This window comes from Kryptolebias marmoratus, linkage group LG2, assembly GCF_001649575.2.
Source record: "Kryptolebias marmoratus isolate JLee-2015 linkage group LG2, ASM164957v2, whole genome shotgun sequence".
Classification (NCBI taxonomy): Eukaryota; Metazoa; Chordata; class Actinopteri; order Cyprinodontiformes; family Rivulidae; genus Kryptolebias; species Kryptolebias marmoratus.
Genome location: NC_051431.1, coordinates 36,523,603 through 36,543,609, shown reverse-complemented (window position 1 = coordinate 36,543,609; position 20,007 = coordinate 36,523,603). Strand labels below are relative to the sequence as shown.

The following is a 20,007-nucleotide window of genomic DNA, read 5'->3' as shown; positions in this document are numbered from 1 at the left end:
AAAGAAATGCAACAAAAGTACAAAACAGGTCTAGAAAGCCGGTGTAACACATTACTGATTTAAGTTGAACATTGTTTGAACAGTGGGTAATTCCCAGTTTGTTGTGTTTCTCCTAGTCAGAAAACACAAACGTGTTATGTGAAGTCACGTGACAGATTGATCACGTGTAAAACCTTCATAGAAACGCTGCCCTCTCATTGGCTGAGAGTTTTAAAGGGGGCGGCCCTCCTCTCTCTGATTGGTCAGTGGGGTTTCCGTCAAGCAGTGCTTCCTGGTTATCAGCAAATGAAGAATTTCACTTGTTTTTAAACCAGTTGCACGGTGCCTCCACCTGAAAGAAGTGTCAAAATGTCGAACAAGAGCAGTTGCAGCGTGGCTCTGATTGTCTTTTGTCTGTTTGTAGCCGTACACTGTAGGTTTCCGAGCCTGGACCGCATCAGACCGAAAGCTAGCGACAAGGCTCAAGCCCGAGCCGTGTACGGGCTGCTGAAGCGACTGCTCGGGAACAGGTCTACGGAGTTCATCGTGTCGGTCAACAAGACCCTCTCCAACGACAGCCTGGACGTGTGTGAGCTCAGGTCCACCAAAAACAACAAGATAGTGGCCACGGGCAGCACCGGGGTGGCCGTGGCGTCTGGAGTTTACAACTATCTGAAGTATTTCTGCAACTGTCACGTTTCCTGGTCGGGGAACCAGCTGGATGTGCCTAGTCCTCTGCCGCCTCTCACCGGGCTGCTGCGGATAAACACCCCTCACAGGTCGGTCCCATCTTCAGTCTGACATTATCACACACTGGATGTGCCTCTTCACACCTTGGAAAGGTTTTATTTGGAGCATGGTAACTCATTAAATTGTAAGACTACGTTATTGTTATAAAGAAAATCATTGAATTGTAAAAGTGAAGAATGTTGTTCTTGGTTCCAGAACAGATAACATAATAATCTGTAACATAGTGGTAATAACACGGCGAAAGACTGAGAGACTGCTGAGATTTACTGAGGAGGCTGAAACTGAAGCTAAAAGGATCAGAAAACTAGCTAAAAGTAGAAAACACTAGCTAATGCTATCTAAAAGCTAAGATGAGCAGAACTTTACTTAAAAGCCAAACTGAGCAAACACTAGCTAGCTAACATTAGCTAAAAGCTAAGAACAACAGAACACTAGCTAAAAGCTAAGAACAACAGAACATTAGCTAGCTAACTCTAGCTTAAAGCTAAAAAAGGAAAACACTAGCTAAAAGCTAAGAGAAGCAAAACACATGCTAAAAGTAGTAAAAGTAGAAAACACTAGGTAATGCTATCTAAAAGCTTAGATGAGCAGAACATTACCTAAAAGCCAAATGGAGCTAGTGTATGCTCCATTTGCCTTTTAGCTAATGTTCTGCTTCTCTAAGCTAACATTAACTAAAAGCTAACAAGAGGAGAACACTAGCTAAAAGTTAAAAAGAGGAAAACAATAGCTAAAAGCTACGAGAAGCAGAGCGTTGGCTAAAAGCCAAATGGAGTAAACACTAGGTAGCTAAAATTAGCTAAAAGCTAAGAAGAGCAGAGCATTAGCTAAAAGTTAAAAAAAAAAACACTAGCTAAAAGGAAAGATTAAAAAAAAAAAAGCAGTACCCACTTCTCCCCAGGACAACATGACAAAAGGGGAGGGCCTAAGGGGCGCAAACAATTTAACAACAATATCGTAGAAGAATAATAAAGAGGAGGGGCTCCCGATCTTAAAGACACAGGGCCACAACGATGATGGCGTTTTCAAAGATGTTCACAGTCAGGTAAAGGAAACAATACAAATAACAAAAAAAATATGTTTTGTGTAATTATACAAAACAGAAATACAACCCGGTTACACGAACACCAGTCTAAAGCTAAAATGAGCAAGTCTAGTTAAAACTAAAAGAAGTAGGACACTAGCTAAAACAAGCAAAACACTAGCTAAAAGTTAAAACTAGCCAAAAGCTAGCTAAGAGTTAAAAGTCAGAAAAGGCTCTCTGCAAGCTAAAAGCAGCAAAAGGTTAGCTCAAAGTTAAAAAGTATCATAAGAAGACAGAAATCAGGCCTGTCTGTTGAAGCAGATTTCAAGTACTGCAAGTTTTAAGGAGTGTAGGAGATCTCAATGGATTTCTGAGAAGAAAATGTTTGTATATTTTGAAAAGTATAAATGTTACAAAAAATACAAAATACATGGTAGCCATCTCCTGAATGAGCCGAACATTTTGGTACTTGACTGGCTAAAATAGTACAAACTATGCAGAAGTAGTTGGAATACACAAACCTTTTAAACAAAACAAAACAAGAACAAGCATGTGAGCAACTCACATCAACACTGTAAAGTTTTTTTCCTCTGTTTGTTGTAGAACTTAAAGTCTCTTGTTACCATTTGTTTCCTCTGGGGAAAACAAACCAAACAAAAACATAAAAAGGAGTGAAGACACTGTTTCAGTTATTTAACTAAATCATGGGGTTATCTTGTGACGAAACATATTTGCACATGTTCACTAAACATATAACTTAAAGTGGTAGTTCAGTTTTCTGGTGGTGTTCTGTGGAAACATTATGTACAGTTAATATCTTACCTGGTGTAGAAGGCTCTTTGAATGACCTCAGTTTAGAGAAATAGTGTTTAATTCATGAATCAGAAAACTCCGGCTTGGCTGCAGTTTCCCTGTGAGAAGACTACTTACCTTCCCGTTATTTGGATAGGGATCACAAAACCCGTTCTGAGCGTTCTTTTCACTAACAAACGTGTGTTTATCTTTAGATTCCGGTATTACCAAAACGTCTGCACCTTTAGCTACTCTGCCGTGTGGTGGGACTGGCCAAGATGGGAAAAAGAGATCGACTGGATGGCCCTCAATGGAATCAACTTGCCGCTGGCCTTCACAGGTCAAGAAGCTCTGTGGCAAGAGGTCAGAGCCAGCCTGGAATCCTTCTGGGTCATTTTCTTGTTTCTTGTAAAATAGCAAAGATAAAAATGTTTTAAGATAAACCAACGTGTCCCTGAACTCAATTAACTGTACGCGCTTTGAGTAAAAGGCACTCATTTTGATGCTGAAGTATACTTTTACAGCTGGTCACAAAAAGCCACTGAAGCTTGTAAGTAAAGGGACAGTTCAGACCTTTTGAAGGAGGGTTTTGTGCGAAGGTTATAAACAAAGAATATGTTACCAGAAGCAGGGTTAATTGAGGTGTGGGCCCCAGGGTTAGAACTACCTTTGGGACCCTATTAGCATTTTTTTTTTTAACTCCTACAAATTACAACACTTATTCTGTGCACATTAATTTTAATTTGTAGTCACACACGTCTAAAGTCTAAAGCACAGACAAACTACAGATCTACCTATAAGTTTATTTTTTCATTAACCAAATCACTTTAAAGGGTGACGGCAATGAGGAAGAAGAGGTCAAGACAAAATATCAACAAGCTAAATAAAAGGCTACACTGCAGCAATCTTCTCTAAAGCAGTTTCAGTACTTGATTCTGGGTTGAGATTACACAAAGCAAAAAAAGGTTGCAACTGCATAGTTTTGGATTTAAAAAAATCAAAGACAAACAAATGCAGACCTACTATCTGACTTTATAAAAAAAGTAATCTAATAGGATTTACAGCCATAAACAGCTTTTGCTTCAGGAACATCAAGATGAAGGTGAAAATACAGAATAATTACAGGAAACATCAACACTGCATCAGCCTTTTACAAAGCAGTAGGAATATGTACAAACCCTTATGGCTCAAAATGACTTAAGTAAAACCAGTAGTGCTAATAGTTTAAAACTGTAAAACATATGAAGAAAACTAAGCAGAAACCATCAAAAACCATTTAGCAGTTGTTAATTGAAATCAACAAAGTAAAACTTTTTCCAGGGATGTGGAAGCTTACCTCATTAGTAAGAGGTAAAATAAGGCATTTGGATAATTTTCACTCACTGAAAACATTATTACTGTTTTGGGGGCCCTTTAAAGTTTGGGGCCCTTGGCTTAGGCCCTTTGGGAAATCTGACTTTCATCTTACCTGTTGTAGATGGCTCTTTAAGTGAACTCAATATTTAAAAAACAAAAACAAAACTGAATTGATAATCTAATGTTAAGGCTCCAGCATACTGCATAAGAAGTCAAGAAATGGGTTTGCGGTCACGTGGCTGCGAGCCGTTCGTTTTCTCACACACCTTTCATCGTCCACAGGACACTCAGATCAGAACTCCCAGAAAGCTCCTCCCTCCTCCTACAGCGGGTAGGAGGAGGGAGGAAACGGATGCTACAGGTTTCTTCCTGCCAGCTTCTGCAGTCTCCTGTCCTTGTACAGATTTTTGCTTCCCTTACCACAACTACATATGTTTATTAAACTGACTGAGACAGGACATGTCATTTGGCATTTGCAAATATGACGACGCAGTTTAATGAGCAAACGAAGGGAACGTGTCCTGAACGCTGCCCGGCCGAGGGACACTTCCTCCTGGCCACCACAGCCAAGAAGAGCACCTTTGTCTCCGCTGTCTTTTTAAGTTCATGGGTTTATAAGTTTTGCTGGAACAGTTGTAAAGACGGCTGTATTTTCTAACAACCTTGGTCAGCTGCTTCTCATTGGAGCAGTAGAAACCAAATGACTCCATTGAAGCTCACCGGCTTTTCCTCATAAACACATAAACACACCCATAACAACTTCTGACCAGTCACACAATACTTGGTGCAAACCACCTGGGAGAAAAAGTTTGGCCCGGGCCTTGTGTCATGAAGGGGCGGATGAAGCTGCTATGAGAACACGTGACTGAGAGCCGACTTTATGACTTCTCATGGAGGATTGAAACAACTTTATTCAGCGTTCATGCAAATGCTATTTTCTAAATCTTTGCGTTGTCTTCATTCGCACATTACTCTGCTATTCCAGCAGACATATTTTTACAAAATGCCACTAGCTGCTCAGGAAGTTCTACACCTAGCTGCTGTTACTTCTATTTTCATTTGGAAATGACCAGGGTTTTTATGTAAAAATAAATAAATAAAAACAACTCTGTAACAAAACTCTGACAAAAGTGTGAAGGATTTTGAAATATAATTTACTTTATTGGCTACAAAATTTAGTGGTAAATTGTAAATGGCAGAAATCCAGTTAGGTCTTTTCCCTACTCAGACTAGCAGTTAGCTCATAAATCCTGTCAGAATTAAACTTTATTTCTCCAAACTAAGGTCATTAAAAGAGCTGTTTGTAACAGGCAATATATCATTTGTTCATAACATTTTCACAGAACCCCCTTCCAAAGATCCAATAAAAAAAAAGCAAAGCAACTGGATTTTTCTTCTGTAGTTGGTCACCTTTATGACCAAAACATCTTTCTGTGAGCAAAGCAAACAAATACCCTAATGACCCTCAGGTGGGGTGGGAGTGAGAATAATCTGCATCTGAATTTAGCATTTTGTGCAGTTTAAAGCCTGGAACTCCACACTTTCTAATTTTGAATTAGAAAGTGTTCAACTACAGAAGACAAATCCAGTTCCTTTGTTTTTATTTTTTTTGTTTGTTGGTTTATTTTTTTTTTTGATTTACCTTGTTTTGGATGGCTCAGAATCTACAACCATTTAGGAGAGGTCAACTATCACTTTAAAATAAAAACAATAAGAGAAACTTCCCTTTGAAACAACAAAGTGCATACATAGAAACAGAATACTTGCTTCATACCATGATCCTGTTTGTGTAGTTGAATATATATTTAAGAACTAATGAGTATCTTTGTATACCTTTTAGGTGTACCGTGCTCTTGGACTAAATGAGTCAGAGATTGAAGAGTTCTTCTCTGGACCAGCTTTTCTTGCCTGGAACCGCATGGCAAACATGAACAAGTTTGGTGGGCCTCTGCCACAGTCCTGGCATGTGAACCAACTGTACCTCCAAGTATTCACTCCTCCTTGAATGTCAAAACACTTTGAATCTTTAATGTTTACCGTCAGAACAGTTATCCTTTTGGCAACATATAACGATAAACTCATTGACTGATACTAAGAATGAAGGAACTTTTAGCACAGCCCCAGTCTTTAGCTGGTTGGGGTTCTGTTTCAAGTAAGAAAACAACTGGACCTATTGAAAGGTATTATTACATTCAGCCATGTACGGACCATTGAACAGAACTGTCCTGTTGTTAATTAGATGACCAATTGATTGGCCTGTTAGATGTAACTGATTCTTTGAGTGCATGATTAAAAAATATGTTGAATGTTGGTCATGATGTCAGAAGCATAACAACAGACAGTCTGAACATGGTTTATATCCAGGTAATATTCTCTTGTTGAGGTGATATTTATTGGACGGACAATAAGTGAGAAAAAGCACCCAAAGTACAAAAAAAAAAGTTTGGGAAGACATACAGACCCTGATAAAGAGCACTTTTAAAGGTTGCAGGAAATTCTGGATTCTTAGAACCAAAGTAAACTCGCGTACAAAAAAAAAAGGTTGGGCACCAAGACAGAGTGGTGGAAATGAAACTACACCTGCTGAAAGGGCATGTGACTGTACTGTAATGAGAACAGTATTCAGGCTTTCTCCCAGAAGAGGCTAAGCCCAGTGGTAGATGGCCGTTCGCCAGCCGATCGTGATTTAGTAAAAAAAAAGATTAAAGTTGACAAGAAAGTAGAAAATATGGCTATTTATTACGTGATATTGTAAGTTATTTGTGCCAAATATTTACACAACTACAGTTTTACAAAAAGGCACTTTTGAAATACTTTTTTAAACAAAAATACAATTAAAATAAATACAAATTGTTTGCACCTAATTTGAATCCTAATTTAAGTCACGTTTGATAAATTTAATAGCATCATTTTACTGGTAAGCATGGATAATATTTTCACAAAGTACAAAACTGAGTCCCTCCCGAAGCTTGGTCATCCGGGAGGGACTCAGAGTAGAGCCGCTGCTCCTCCACATCGAGAGGAGCCAGTTGAGGTGGCTCGGGCATCTGGTGAGGATGCCTCCTGGATGCCTCCCTGATGAGGTGTTCCGGGCACGTCCCGCCAGGAGGAGGCCCAGGACAAGATGGAGGGACTATGTTTCTCGGCTGGCCTGGGAACGCCTTGGGATTCCCCCGGAGGAGCTGGCCCAAGTGGCTGGGGAGAGGGAAGTCTGGGTCTCCCTGCTTAGGCTGCTACCCCCACGATCCGAACAGACTCCACCAAGGGCTACTAATATTCCTTTGTATCTATGTCCTCTGTCTACTGACCTTTTGATTGACTGTCAGACTTTCCAGCAGCTGCCTGATAACACCATACTATAACACATTTACGCCCCCTGGTGCCTGGTCTAAATGTGTCAGCTCCTTGTAAATCATTTCCATCCCATCACTGGTCTGCATGTGGACCAAATTACATCAGAATCAGACCATTCCTCCTGGGTGCCAAACTTTCAATGTCTGAGTGTAAATGTCTATATTTTAGGGGGGAAAACTCTGTGAGTCATGTAAACTTTACACACATCACCACTGTTGTACAGAATATAATAAGGTATGATTTTGTGATGGAACATGAGTAGCTGACATGATATGTAAAGCTACAATAGCTGGAGTAGTTTAGGAACTTTTTAATGTCATAGTTTGATGCCCGAAGATATTTTTAAACAATATGTACACTGATTTACTTGTGCATTAAATATTGTGTATTTCTCTTCTTTTATTGTTTTTTGTAGTTTAAAATTTTAGAGCGCATGAGAAATTTTGGCATGATACCTGTGCTGCCAGCATTCTCTGGAAACATTCCCAAAGGAATACTCAGGTGACAACTCTTCATTTTGCTAGTGTTTGAATATTATACAGTGTATTTGTGCTCTGTTCACAAGTATAACAGATTTATAGAAGCTTGTCATTGAGAACAATATTTTATAAATTATTTCTTTCAAAATTCTGAATTATAGTCAAGGTGAAATGGAAATGTACCCTCATTTTGATTCTAAGGTTTTATGTAACACATAAACTGAGCAATCAAGTGGTCCCAACGGAGTCTTAATATTAAATGAATTATTTATTTAATATTAAGACTCCATTTATTATAAATGCAACTTTGCATTTTGGTGTAAATTATCAGGGGGCTAATGTGTTAGCATTGAAGCACCTTTGGCCATTGCACAGGTATTGGGAAAAAGACACTACATCCTCTGTCAAATTTAGGGTTTTAGGTATCAGGACTTAAAAAAAATAATGTAATCTTTAGAAGGTTCTACAATTATTCAAATCTAACCTCAAGTGCACAAAAACACACAACAGATTCCACCGTGTCATTATTTATTAAACAAACCCAGAAACAAAATAGAAAGTTGTGTGTGAAAACTTAACAATTTTGAGCTTTTTATGCAGTTTATATTTCAAATGTAGGCAATTTTGGTCTTTTCAACCAGGGTATCTCTTACTGCTATCTTTATTTCTCTCGGATCTCCCTCTGAGTGCAGTCAGTGTGTGTGTGTGTGTGTGTGTGTGTGTGTGTGTGTGTGTGTGTGTTTGCTTGAAATGTCTCATTTCATTGTTTGAGTGTGTAAATTTTGTATTGGTAGTTTATAGAATTTAAAATAGAAAGGGAAAAAAAGAAGAGAAATTCCTAGCGTTTCTTGAAGGAATGCTTATCGCTCACTGCTGTTAGAGTCAATGCTGTTTGCCTTGATATTTCATTAACCACTCCAAGGTGTGAAGAGATGGATTTTATTGAAACTTGCAAAAAGTAATCACTGTGTAAATTTACAGCTGATTAACATTTGGAGTCAATCTAGTTCAAAATGGAGATCACAGATAACTGACATTATCCAAGACAAAAATGACTATAAGGCAGATAATTTTACAGATACTGAGGTCAATTTGATGTGGTAGTAGCTGAGAGTCATTCACAACACATACTCTGAGCATGACATCTTGTGATATTGTGCAAAACGTTTTTTTTTTTTTTAAGGTTTGACCAAAACAGCCAAAACGTCTTTGTTTCTTAACATAAGATAAGACTGACTCTGGCATTAGAGGCAGTTAATGCTAACAAATTAAGTAAGGGTCTCATGCAATAAGTAGCACATGAAGTATGTGTTGTGAATGACTCTCACCTTACACCACACAAATTTATTTATCAGTTTGTATAAAATTGACTGACTTATAGCCATGTTTGGGTTGTCTGAGGGGAGTTGACTGTGGCAGCCATCTTGAATCACGTTGACTTCAAAAGTGAACCAGTTGTAGACGTGCACCAGTGACTGCTTTTTTGCAAGGTTCATTAAAAATTCATCCACTGGTTTGTGAGATATTTTGGTAACAGACACACACGTGCACAAACAGAAACATAACTGTCTACCTTCACCTTTCAGTAGCGGGCAAATAAAAAAACTAACCAGATTTGCAGTTTAACCTTTATGTGAAAGACCTTTGTACAGGGCAGTAGTTGCTTTATTTTAACATGTACCATTGTTTTAGGATTTAAATAAACAAATATGACTTTGAATGTTTCTGATGGTGAGAATAATCTGCACTGTATGGTATGACAGACCCATACCATAAGGTTAGAGTCAGCAGTTCTAGAGTTTTCTATCCAAACCTTAATAATGCCTGTTTGTGTTCCAGGTTGTATCCAAAGGCTAATGTAACCAGACTGGGACCTTGGTCTCACTTCAACTGCAGCTTCTCATGCTCCTACATCTTAGACCCGCGGGACCCACTTTTTCTCCAGATTGGCTCCCTCTATCTCTCCCAGGTGGTAAAACAATTTGGCACAGATCATGTCTACAACACAGACACCTTCAATGAGATGACCCCGCCGTCTTCTGATCCCGTCTATCTTTCTGCAGTCAGTCGCTCTGTGTTTGCCTCAATGACTGCAGGTAAGTCTGTGGGTTCATAACAAGCTGTTCACGTTAAAGCTTAGGAACCTGACAAAGCTGCCTCAATGTTTACATTTGGAAATGCAAGTACAGCCAGAGAAATGGGTGAACACTAACTAAAAGGAGCAAAAAGCTAGCTAAAAGCTAAATATAGCAATAGACTAGCTATAAACAACAACAAAAAACAAAAGGCTAGGTATAAGGTAAAAGTAGCAACAGGTTAGCTAAAAGCTAAGAGTAGTGAAGGCTAGCTAAATGTATTAAAAGTCTAGCTAGAAGCTAAAAGAAGCAAAAGCTTGGGTAGAAGCTAAAAGTGGAGGATGTATGCTGAAGATCAATTTAAATGAAAATCATTTTAAATGAATTTGAAAGATCTCAGTGTATTTCTGTGGGAAAAATATTTGTAAATAAAGTTAAATATTTAGAAAAATATAAAGGTTTGGAAAAATACAAAAGTCAGATCACCAATCTCCTGAATGAGCTGACTATTTTGATATATAAATGGCTAAAACAGCACAGAGTATGCAGAAGTAGTTAGATTGAAAAATAAATGTGTGAAAAAATAAGAGAGGAAAACAATAGTGTGAATGTTGGAAAAACTGTCCTGGTGTAATGACCCATGTTAAACTGTCCTGTCTTTGACCTACATGCAACCCCCCTCCCCCTCCCCCCTCTCCAGTTGATCCTGATGCAGTCTGGCTGATGCAAGGCTGGCTGTTCTTCAGTGATGCCGCGTTCTGGAAGCCAGCACAGATTCAGGCACTGCTGCACGGAGTACCCCTTGGAAGAATGATCGTGCTCGATCTTTTTGCAGAGACTAATCCAGTCTTCTCATATACAGAATCTTTCTACGGACAACCCTTCATTTGGTGCATGCTGCAGAACTTTGGAGGAAACAGTGGGCTTTTTGGCACAGTCGAAAGCATCAATTCAGGTCCTTTCCAGGCCTTGAGTTTTCCAAACTCCACTATTGTAGGAATAGGTATGACACCTGAGGGTATCGAGCAGAATCCTGTCATATATGAGCTGATGAGTGAACTAGCTTGGCGCAAAGAGCCTGTCAACTTGGCCAAATGGGTGTCACTATATGCAGTACGCCGCTACGGCAGCATGGATACTAACCTGACTGCTGCATGGAAGCTTTTATTTTTTAGTGTTTACAACTGCACTGTGCCACATTATAAAAACCACAACCAGAGCCCACTTGTACACAGACCGTCCTTTCGCATGAAAACTAGCTTTTGGTACAACCCGGCTGATGTATTTAAAGCCTGGAAACTGCTCATGGAAGAAGCTCCTTCTTTTATGTCCAAAGAGACCTTCCAGTACGACCTGGTGGATGTGACTCGGCAGGTCCTTCAAGTCCTAACATCGTACTATTACCACGATATCATCGTTGCTTTCCAGAATAAAAAAATGCTTGAGCTGCTGACTGCTGGAGGCGTGCTGGTTTACGACCTCTTGCCTGAGCTCAATCGCCTGTTGAGCAGCAATGGCAACTTCCTGTTGGGGACTTGGCTGGAGCGAGCACGGTCCATGGCTCTGAACGAGAGGGAGGCACAGCTCTATGATATGAACGCCAGGAACCAGGTCACTCTGTGGGGTCCCAGTGGTGAGATCCTGGACTATGCTAGCAAAGAGTGGGGGGGCCTTATTGAAGACTACTACGCTCAGCGTTGGGGGCTTTTTGTCCAAACGCTGGTGGGGTGTCTGGACAGTGGACAGCCATACAGACAGGACACCTTCAACCAAGCAGTTTTCCAGGTTGAGAAGGGGTTCATTTACAATGGCAGAAAGTACCCAACCAAACCTCAGGGAGACACCTATGAAATCACCTACAGAATCTATCTCAAGTACTACCCACAGGCCATTAAGAGACTACTATAAACAGAGACTACAACTTGTATCAAGTCACAGCTAGAAGAATGTCCCTCTATTTTTATTTTCCAGGATTTCTTGTTTTTTTTTTTTTCTACAAATTTTGATGTGGAAATGATACACAGTAGGGTTATAATTCTACATGTGTTTGTACTGAAGCAGCATGGTCCAGTATGTGCTGTCTGACAAGCAGTACATGAGTCACGGGTCATTGCCACACTCATCTAGAATACAGACGGTGACAGAAAAGAGTAAAGAAAGATGCTATCTAAAGCACTCGACACCAGAGGGAAGCATCATAGGCGAGTTCACAGGCCTGTACTACGAAGCAAGTTCATCATAGCCGGGCTTTTTGTTTCCTGGCATTACAAAACCACAACAACAACTCAGAAATAACAGGTACTACAACAGAGGTTCTGATGTTACTTTAACTCAGATTTTTCTAGCTGCGTTGTCATTAAAACAAACAAAAGAAATCAGTAAACTGTGTACTGAGCCTCTGTTGCTATGGGGATCTTGGTTCAAAGAGAGCCTCCTTTGTGATACCAAAAACTCTGACTTGCAGCTCAATAACGACGGCTCCTCTGTTAATCCTGCTTCGTAGGACAGCCTCTGGTGAAAACCTACCTTTTTGTTTCAGCTGAGCTGTGAGGAGTTTTCAGTGATCCACAGCAGCAGTGCAGAGTAAGAGGTGGCTGTACTGAAGGCCAAAAGGGGCATAATTCTTGTGCTTTTTAAGTACTCTCTGGTGTCTAATCAGCGGTCATCAGGAGTTTATTTTTTTAACTTTATAGTTTATTCATGATTTCAAATAACAAGTGGACAGAACAAGCAATAGAACGGCACAGGCATCAAATCCTAAAAAAATAGATCCAAAGGGAAAAGCAGGGTTTGTTCGTGAGATTCACATTTGTCCTGTAAGGAGAGGAGTGTGAGTCGAAAGGCATCCATTTTAGTTTTTTTTTTTGATATTTTTTAAAGACTGTCCTTCTTATGGGATTCTGGTAATGTTACAGACAGTTCCTTATGAATACAGGTCTTTTTTTCTACTCTCCAATCGACATTACTGCAGATCCGTGAGGGAAAACCCTTCCCTCCATCCGTCCCTTGCTGGGCCTAAAAAGAGTCCACCAGTTCCACGTATTCGGACCGACATGACTCAGTCAAATCACTCCTGCACTTTAGTAGTCTTGTAGTTTAACCTGACACAAAGTAGAAGCTCCACTTTGTCATTAGTCCACAAAAAAAGATTTGGTTTTTGCTTTTGTATTTGCAGTCGTCTTTTTGTCTTGTTGCGATGACAAATCTGCGGTGCCTATTAGAGATGTGATGTTTGACACTAAGGCTCTGAAGCCTGTTTCACTCTGTTGAAGCAGAGTGTCGAGGTTTGTATCCCAATGAAACGAAGTGCTGTGGACCACTACATGTCCCTGGTAGGCTCTCTGTCTCTAAAGCAATCAGGAGGAAGCCCTAAAAGCTTCACCATGCTTCAACTGCAGTGCCACATACATGGTCACAACAGCGTTTTGGGTCGTTCTCCACGTTTCTGTGTGGATGAAAGCATTTCTGGAAACTGTCGTGTTTAGGAGGATATTTATAGAAACGACAAAGACTTTTTTGGGGGAGTTGTTGACGGATGCCTAATAAACACAGAAGGTAAATTTAATCAAAAAAGCTGCAGATTGTTTTCCATGTTGTTTTGATAACACAGAAATGCCTTTTTAAAAGAGCATGAGGTGTTAAATTAAGACTCATTATTGCCCCTTTGACAATTTTGTACTGTTGTTGATGCAAATGATGTTAAAGATTTTTAATTAAAATCATGTTTTTAGAGTGAGGTTCACAGGTTGACTTCCATGTTCTTTTTGTTTTGGAAAGCTCATAAAGTGGTTTGGTTAACATAAAATCTGAAGCCCAGCCTCTGTAAGTCTATTGGTCCAACACAGTTACTTTCTGTTGATTGGTTCTACGCTTTAGAAGGCCCATTATTTACACTATTCTTTCAAAGCAAACTGCAAACAAATGCATTCATTTAAGAAAGAAAAGTTAGAACTCTAGAAAATCCTGCAACAAATTGCACATCTCACTTCATGTATCGCTAAAACAAGACACTTTAATCTGAAGGTGCTGAAAGGGGAGCTTTCAGATTTTATGCTGGGTGAAGCTCTTGTTTTCCTTCAGTCGTACACTGTAAATGAACTATTTCATGAAAAATGTTTTATTTTTCCGTAGAATGGGTAGAACTTTAGATGTGTTGGATTGTTTTTACTAGTAACACTAAAAACAACAAACGGTATGTGTGGAAAGACCAGGCACTGTTTGAATGTGTAAGAAAGAAAAACGCTAAACTTCTCTGTAGACCCTATGGTTCAAAGGCGCAGTGGAGTAGACCTGTTACCATTTTAGTTTAAAGGGATAGTCAGTCAACTTTGATTACCAGTTATCAAAAGCTACTACCTTACCAGTCATGGAGTTAGGAGTAAAGGGCAGAAGTCGTCATCCAGGCTAGGCTAATGGTGAGCCAAATGAGTGCCAGATTTTTAAAAAATCTTTTTTTTTTCTTTATAAATCACATACCGGTGTGAACGAAGGCTACATGAGCTCATGTTAAACCTCTACACTTTTGCATGACACAGTTAGTTTAGTTTGTTGCCGTTTTCTCAACTGAACGTGTTACAACACGTGCAGAGCACAGACAGAGTGGTGTTCGTGTGGATGGTGCCGTGGCTGCTGATTGTAGCAGCTGACCCTGATCGACGGGTCCAAAGGTTTACTGACCTCCCAGAGGGCAGATCCATTCCGCAGCCTCTGCTCTACTGGCATACGCACAGTCTGTCTATGCTCTTCAGGGTTGCCAGATAGGAAAAGGTGGAAGTGTCGTGCTGTCGCTTTAAAAGGATCGTATTTTTGGGAGGGCGGCTGATGAGGTGTGTGTTGGGATTGGCGAATGTGTACAGGAGGAGGGTGGGGGCGTCTGGCTGATGGGATCAGACTTTCTGATGATATGTGGGCGTTCACGTGAAGAAAAATGAAGGCCTTTTTTTAGTGCATGGAAATGCCAAAACTCCTATATTTGAGCTTTTTAAAAACTGTTTTTTGTACATCGCATAGACCGTAAATCTATTGTATAAATACAATAAGCATCGATAATTATCTGGCAACGCTGATGCTCAGCACACATGCATTCATGTATGAACACATGAACACAGAGCCCAACTAAACAATTGGTACCACTATGCTCTGTGACTGAAGTCACAGCTGATAAGGTGCTAATTACTGATGACTGTTTGAAAGAACATCAAGGCAAAGATGACTGGAGCATCCTTTAAAAGAATGTTTAAAACATTTCCAAAATGTCCCTTTTTATTTAGTTTTGATTCACTAAAAGAAGACCAGCATTGTATTTATCCTCACAGACGTCTGTGCTGCCTATGTCTTCTTATTTTTATGTTTTTACGAGGTGTTTGAGCATTATTCCGAAGCTGATGTATTTCCTGGCATTTTCTTCTTGGTTTATAAAAGATACATGTGTTTTTAATAGCGTTTTCTTCAAAAAAAGAAAAATACCCTTTATACATACATACTGTACATACATTGTACAGTAAAATGATTTTTTTCTTTATTTTGCGCTTTTGACAAAATATGTACAACCCCTGGCAAAAATTATGGAATCACCAGTCTCTGAGGATGTTCCTTCAGTTGTTTAATTTTGTAGGAAAAAAGCAGATCACAGACATGACAAAAAACTAAAGGCATTTCAAATGACAGCTTTCTGGCTTTAAGAAACACGAAAAGAAATCAAGAAAAATAATTGTGGTAGCCAGTAACAGTTAGATCTTTAGAACAAGCGCAGGGAATAAATTATGGAATCACTCAATTCTGAGGAAAAAATTATGGAATCGTGAAAAACAAACAAACAAAATAACACTCCAACACATCACTAGTACTTTGTAGCACCACCTCTGGCTTTTATAACTGCTTGCAGTCTCTGAGGCATTGACTTAATGAGTGACAAACGGTACTCTTCAGCAATCTGGCTCCACCTTTCTCTGATTGCTGTTGCCAGATCAGCTTTGCAGGTTGGAGCCTTGTCATGGACCATTTTCTTGAACTTCCACCACAGATTTTCAATTGGATTGAGATATGGACTATTTGAAGGCCATGACATTGACATGACATCTTATGTGTCTTTTCTTCAAGCAATGTTTTCACAGTTTTTTTTAACTATGGCAAGATGCATTATTATCTTGAAAAATGATTTCATCATCCCCAAACATCCTTTTGATAAATGGGATAAGAAAAGTGTCCAAAATGTCAATGTAAACCTGGGCATTTATTGAAGATGTAATGACAGCCATCTCCCCAGTGCCTTTACCTGACATGCAGCCCCATATCATCAATGACTGTGGAAATTTGCACATTTTCTTCAGACAAATGTCTGCATAGATCTCATTGGAATGGCACCAAACAAAAGTTCCAACATCATCACCTTGCCCAATGCAGATTTGAGATTCATCACTGAATATGACTTTCATCCAGTCATCCACAGTCCACGATTGCCTTTCCTTAGCCCATTGTAACTTTGTTTTTCTTTGTTTAGGTGTTAGTAATGGCTTTCTTTTAGCTTTTCTGTATGTAAATCCCATTTCCTTTAGGTGGTTTCTTACAGTTTGGTCACAGACGTTGACTCCAGTTTCCTCCCATTTGTTCCTCATTAGTTTTGTTGTACATATTCTGTTTTCAAGGCATATTGCTTTAAGTTTTCTGTCTTGACGCTTTGATGTCTTCCTTGGTCTACCAGAATGTTTGCCTTTAACCACCTTCCCATGTTGTTTGTACTTGGTCCAGGTTTTAGACACAGCTGACTGTGAACAACCAACATCTGGTGCAACACTGCATGATGATTTACCTTCTTTAAGGAGTTTGATAATCCTCTCCTTTTTTCAATTGGCATCTCTGGTGTTGGAGCCATGATTCATGTCAGTCCACTTGTTGTAAAAGCTCTCCAAGGTGTGATCACTCCTTTTTACCTGCATACTAACGAGCAGATTTATTCTGATGCAGGTGTTAGTGTTTGTATTGAAAATTTGCAGGGTGATTCCATAATTTTTGCCCTGCACTTGTTCTAAAGATCTAACTGTTACTGGCTACCACAATTATTTTTCTTGATTTCTTTTAGTGTTTCTTTAAGCCAGAAAGTTGCCATTTGAAATACCTTTAGTTTTTTGTCATGTCTGTGATCTGCTTTTTTTTCTATAAAATTAAACAACTGAAGGAACATCCTCAGAGACTGGTGATTCCATAATTTTTGCCAGGGGTTGTATTTTTTTTTTTCATTGTGAAATTGAAAGCCTTGAAAGAGTTCATATTGTCCACCGCCTTGTATTTTAGTTTTAATATAAGATCTTATGAGAAGGAACAGAGCCGTAGTTATTTTGATCTAACATTGTGAATGACGTTCTGTGAAGTCTCTTGTGATGTCTCAGTAGATCTGCTCGAGCTCGAAGTCTGTTGTGAATGACTTCCAGCTACTACCACGTCAACTTCAGCTGAATCTCTGGAAAACTGACTTTGAAGGGGAAATAAAGTGTTTTGAAACTACATGAATATAAATTTAAAAACAAAAACTTGGAAAAAGTGCTTGTTTTCAGAGTCTTGCATTTTGCTGTTTTGAACACATTTTTTGGAAAAGTATATTTTTCATGGTTTTTGATTCGTTACTGTATTACTTGTATTTCTGAGGATTTGGACAGAAAACTACAGTGTGTTAACTTCACTGTTTATATGCCTTAGCTGAGTTTGTGCATTTTTGGCTGTTTTGGAGACTTTCTTAGATACAGTATATTTTTCATGATATTTGATGCTATACTGTCTTACTTGTATTTCTTGAGGATTTAAACAGAAAACTACAGTGTGGTAATTACACTGTTTTTATGCCTTTGTGCATTTTTAGCTGTTTTGGAGACCTTTATACACAAAGTATATTTTCAATGGCTTTTAATGCCTTTTTGTACTACTTGTATTTCTGAGGATTTGGACAAAAAACTGTAGTGTGGTAATTTCACTATTTTTATGCCTTACTAGAGTTTGTTCATTTTTGGCTGTTTTGGAGACTTTCTTAGACACTGTATTTTTCATGATATTTGATGCCTTACTGTATTACTTGTTTTTCTGAGGATTTGGACAAAACTGCAGTGTGGTAATTTCACTGTTTTTTTGCCTTTGTGCATTTTTGGCTGTTTTGGAGACCTTTTTAGACAAAGGGATTTTTTAATGGTGTCTGATGCTATACTGAAGCCTAAATATATTAGTTTTAGTGATCTGAAACAAAAAAGTTTGTATGGCATGTTTGAAAAAAAAAAAAAAGCCAAAAAAGCTTTCTCTCGGTCTGAAAATGCAAAAATGGGCACTTTGGAGTAACTGATGCAATTCTTAAAATTTTCAGTTCCTTTAGTGTTTTACTAGCTGAGGCAGCCTAAATATACTAGTTTTAGTGGTCTGAAACAAAAAAATGTTTGTATGCCATGTCTGAAAAAATAATGCCAAAAAAGCTTTCTCTTGGTCTGAAAATGCAAAAATGGTGCTTTGAAATACCACTGCTTGTCACACACCTGAGTGTGTGAAATTTGTTCTCCACGTTTGACCCATCCCCTGAGGGATGGGGTGATGCGCTCAGGAATCATTTCGTGATCTAACGACCCTTAATGCTAAGTGTCAAGCAGTCCCATTTTTCCAGTCTTTGGTATGACCCGGCCAGGGATTGAACACTCTACCACAAGGCCACTGATTCGGTGCAATTCTTAAAATTTCCAGTTCTTTTAGTGTTTTTCTAGCTGAGGAAGCCTAAATATATTAGTTTTTTAGTGATCTGAAACAAAAAATGTTTTTCATAGACTATTTAATGTTTGCATTTTTCCTATTCTGCACAGCTGCTTAATTTGGCTGGAAATTGGTCACTTTGGAAAGCCCACTTCTTCACAGCAGCTGGTCTGACCCCATAATGCTTGGAATGTGGGTTTCTGTGTGTGTACATTCAGCTCTTTTGCTAATGCTACCCATTCTTTGCTAATGTTAATTCGGCAATTTTGTACTCCTTAAACACAGACATGAAGCTGCAGTTGCATATACAAAATGGCAGGAGACATCTGGCTTCTGATTGGCTGAGGTTGTTACTAGGCAGAGTAGGCAGACAAAGCATTTGTTAATATAGCAGAGGTGACGAAAACAAAATGGCTGCCACTTCTTTCAGTTGATTTGATGTTCACTAACTGGTAAGTTTCTTTCAGCTGTAACTCAGTAATTTTTATGCATAGAGCTGAAATTTAACATGGTATTAGCTTGGGTGGAGCTGCTTCTCATTCAAAATGCTAAAAAAAATACAAGATGGCCGCCAAAGCTAACAAGGTGAAGATTGAGACCAAAATTTGTGCGACTCAGCTCAGTAACCGTGTAACGTAGGAAAGTCAAACTTCAACAGCTGAACTCCTCATGTGTATGATGCCTTTCTACAACTGTCAATCTCAGCCATTTTGTACTCCTCAAACTTTCTTTCAGCTTTGAATCAGTCATTTTTAGAAGTCAAATTTGCATGCTCTAACTCTACAATCGTGTAACGTAGGAAGGTCAAATTTCACAGCTTGACTCCTTATGAGTCAGGGATTGATTCTGTGGGTTTCAAAGTCACAAAAGCCTTTATATTTTACACAGCAGGTAATTAAGCTTTGAGTTTTATATGACTGGTTAACCCAACCACTGTTTAACATGGAATTAATTTGGCCTTTTAAATTGAAGTTTAGTGAAAGTTTCAAAATAAAAGACTCATTGTTCTGTACCTCTTCTCTGCACATTAAGGTGATTAAAAAAAAGTGCCATGAGATATTGGTTCTCTTTACAAAAAAGAAAGAATAGACTATTGGAAGTACATTAATAAAATTGAATTGAACAAACCTTATAATTCAGGTTAATTTTTTATTTATATATTTGTTACTTTGTCGATATAAACTAAGCATTTAAACACAATAAAACTCATTAGCACCATTTTTTTAAAAGAAACCCAAAATGAAGCGCTTTATCATGATGGAGCTGTTTAATATCATGAGATATTTCCGTCTGTTTTCGCATGGTGCTTTGAACAGGTATTTTTTGTGGGCGAAAGAATAAAGTTATGGTTGTTTGTGGTTTATATAAATAAACTCAAACGGCAGAAAGTCCTCTCTTCCTCACTGGCTCCATGTATTACTATCTGGCTGGTTCATATTTTTTATTTCCTCTCCAAAACACCACAAATCCTGCCAATGAA

At 38.8% G+C, this 20,007-nt stretch overlaps 1 protein-coding gene across 1 annotated transcript; it reads left to right on the top strand.

Moving 5' to 3' along the window:
• Positions 1-240: 240 nt before the first annotated feature.
• naglu (N-acetylglucosaminidase, alpha) lies at positions 241-13,551 on the top strand. Its single transcript, XM_017431826.3, has 6 exons — positions 241-758; positions 2,761-2,908; positions 5,742-5,888; positions 7,671-7,756; positions 9,574-9,830; positions 10,510-13,551. Exons 1-6 carry the CDS (start codon positions 349-351, stop codon positions 11,715-11,717), a joined length of 2,256 nt encoding a protein of 751 aa, XP_017287315.1. The 5' UTR covers positions 241-348; the 3' UTR covers positions 11,718-13,551.
• Positions 13,552-20,007: the final 6,456 nt, after the last annotated feature.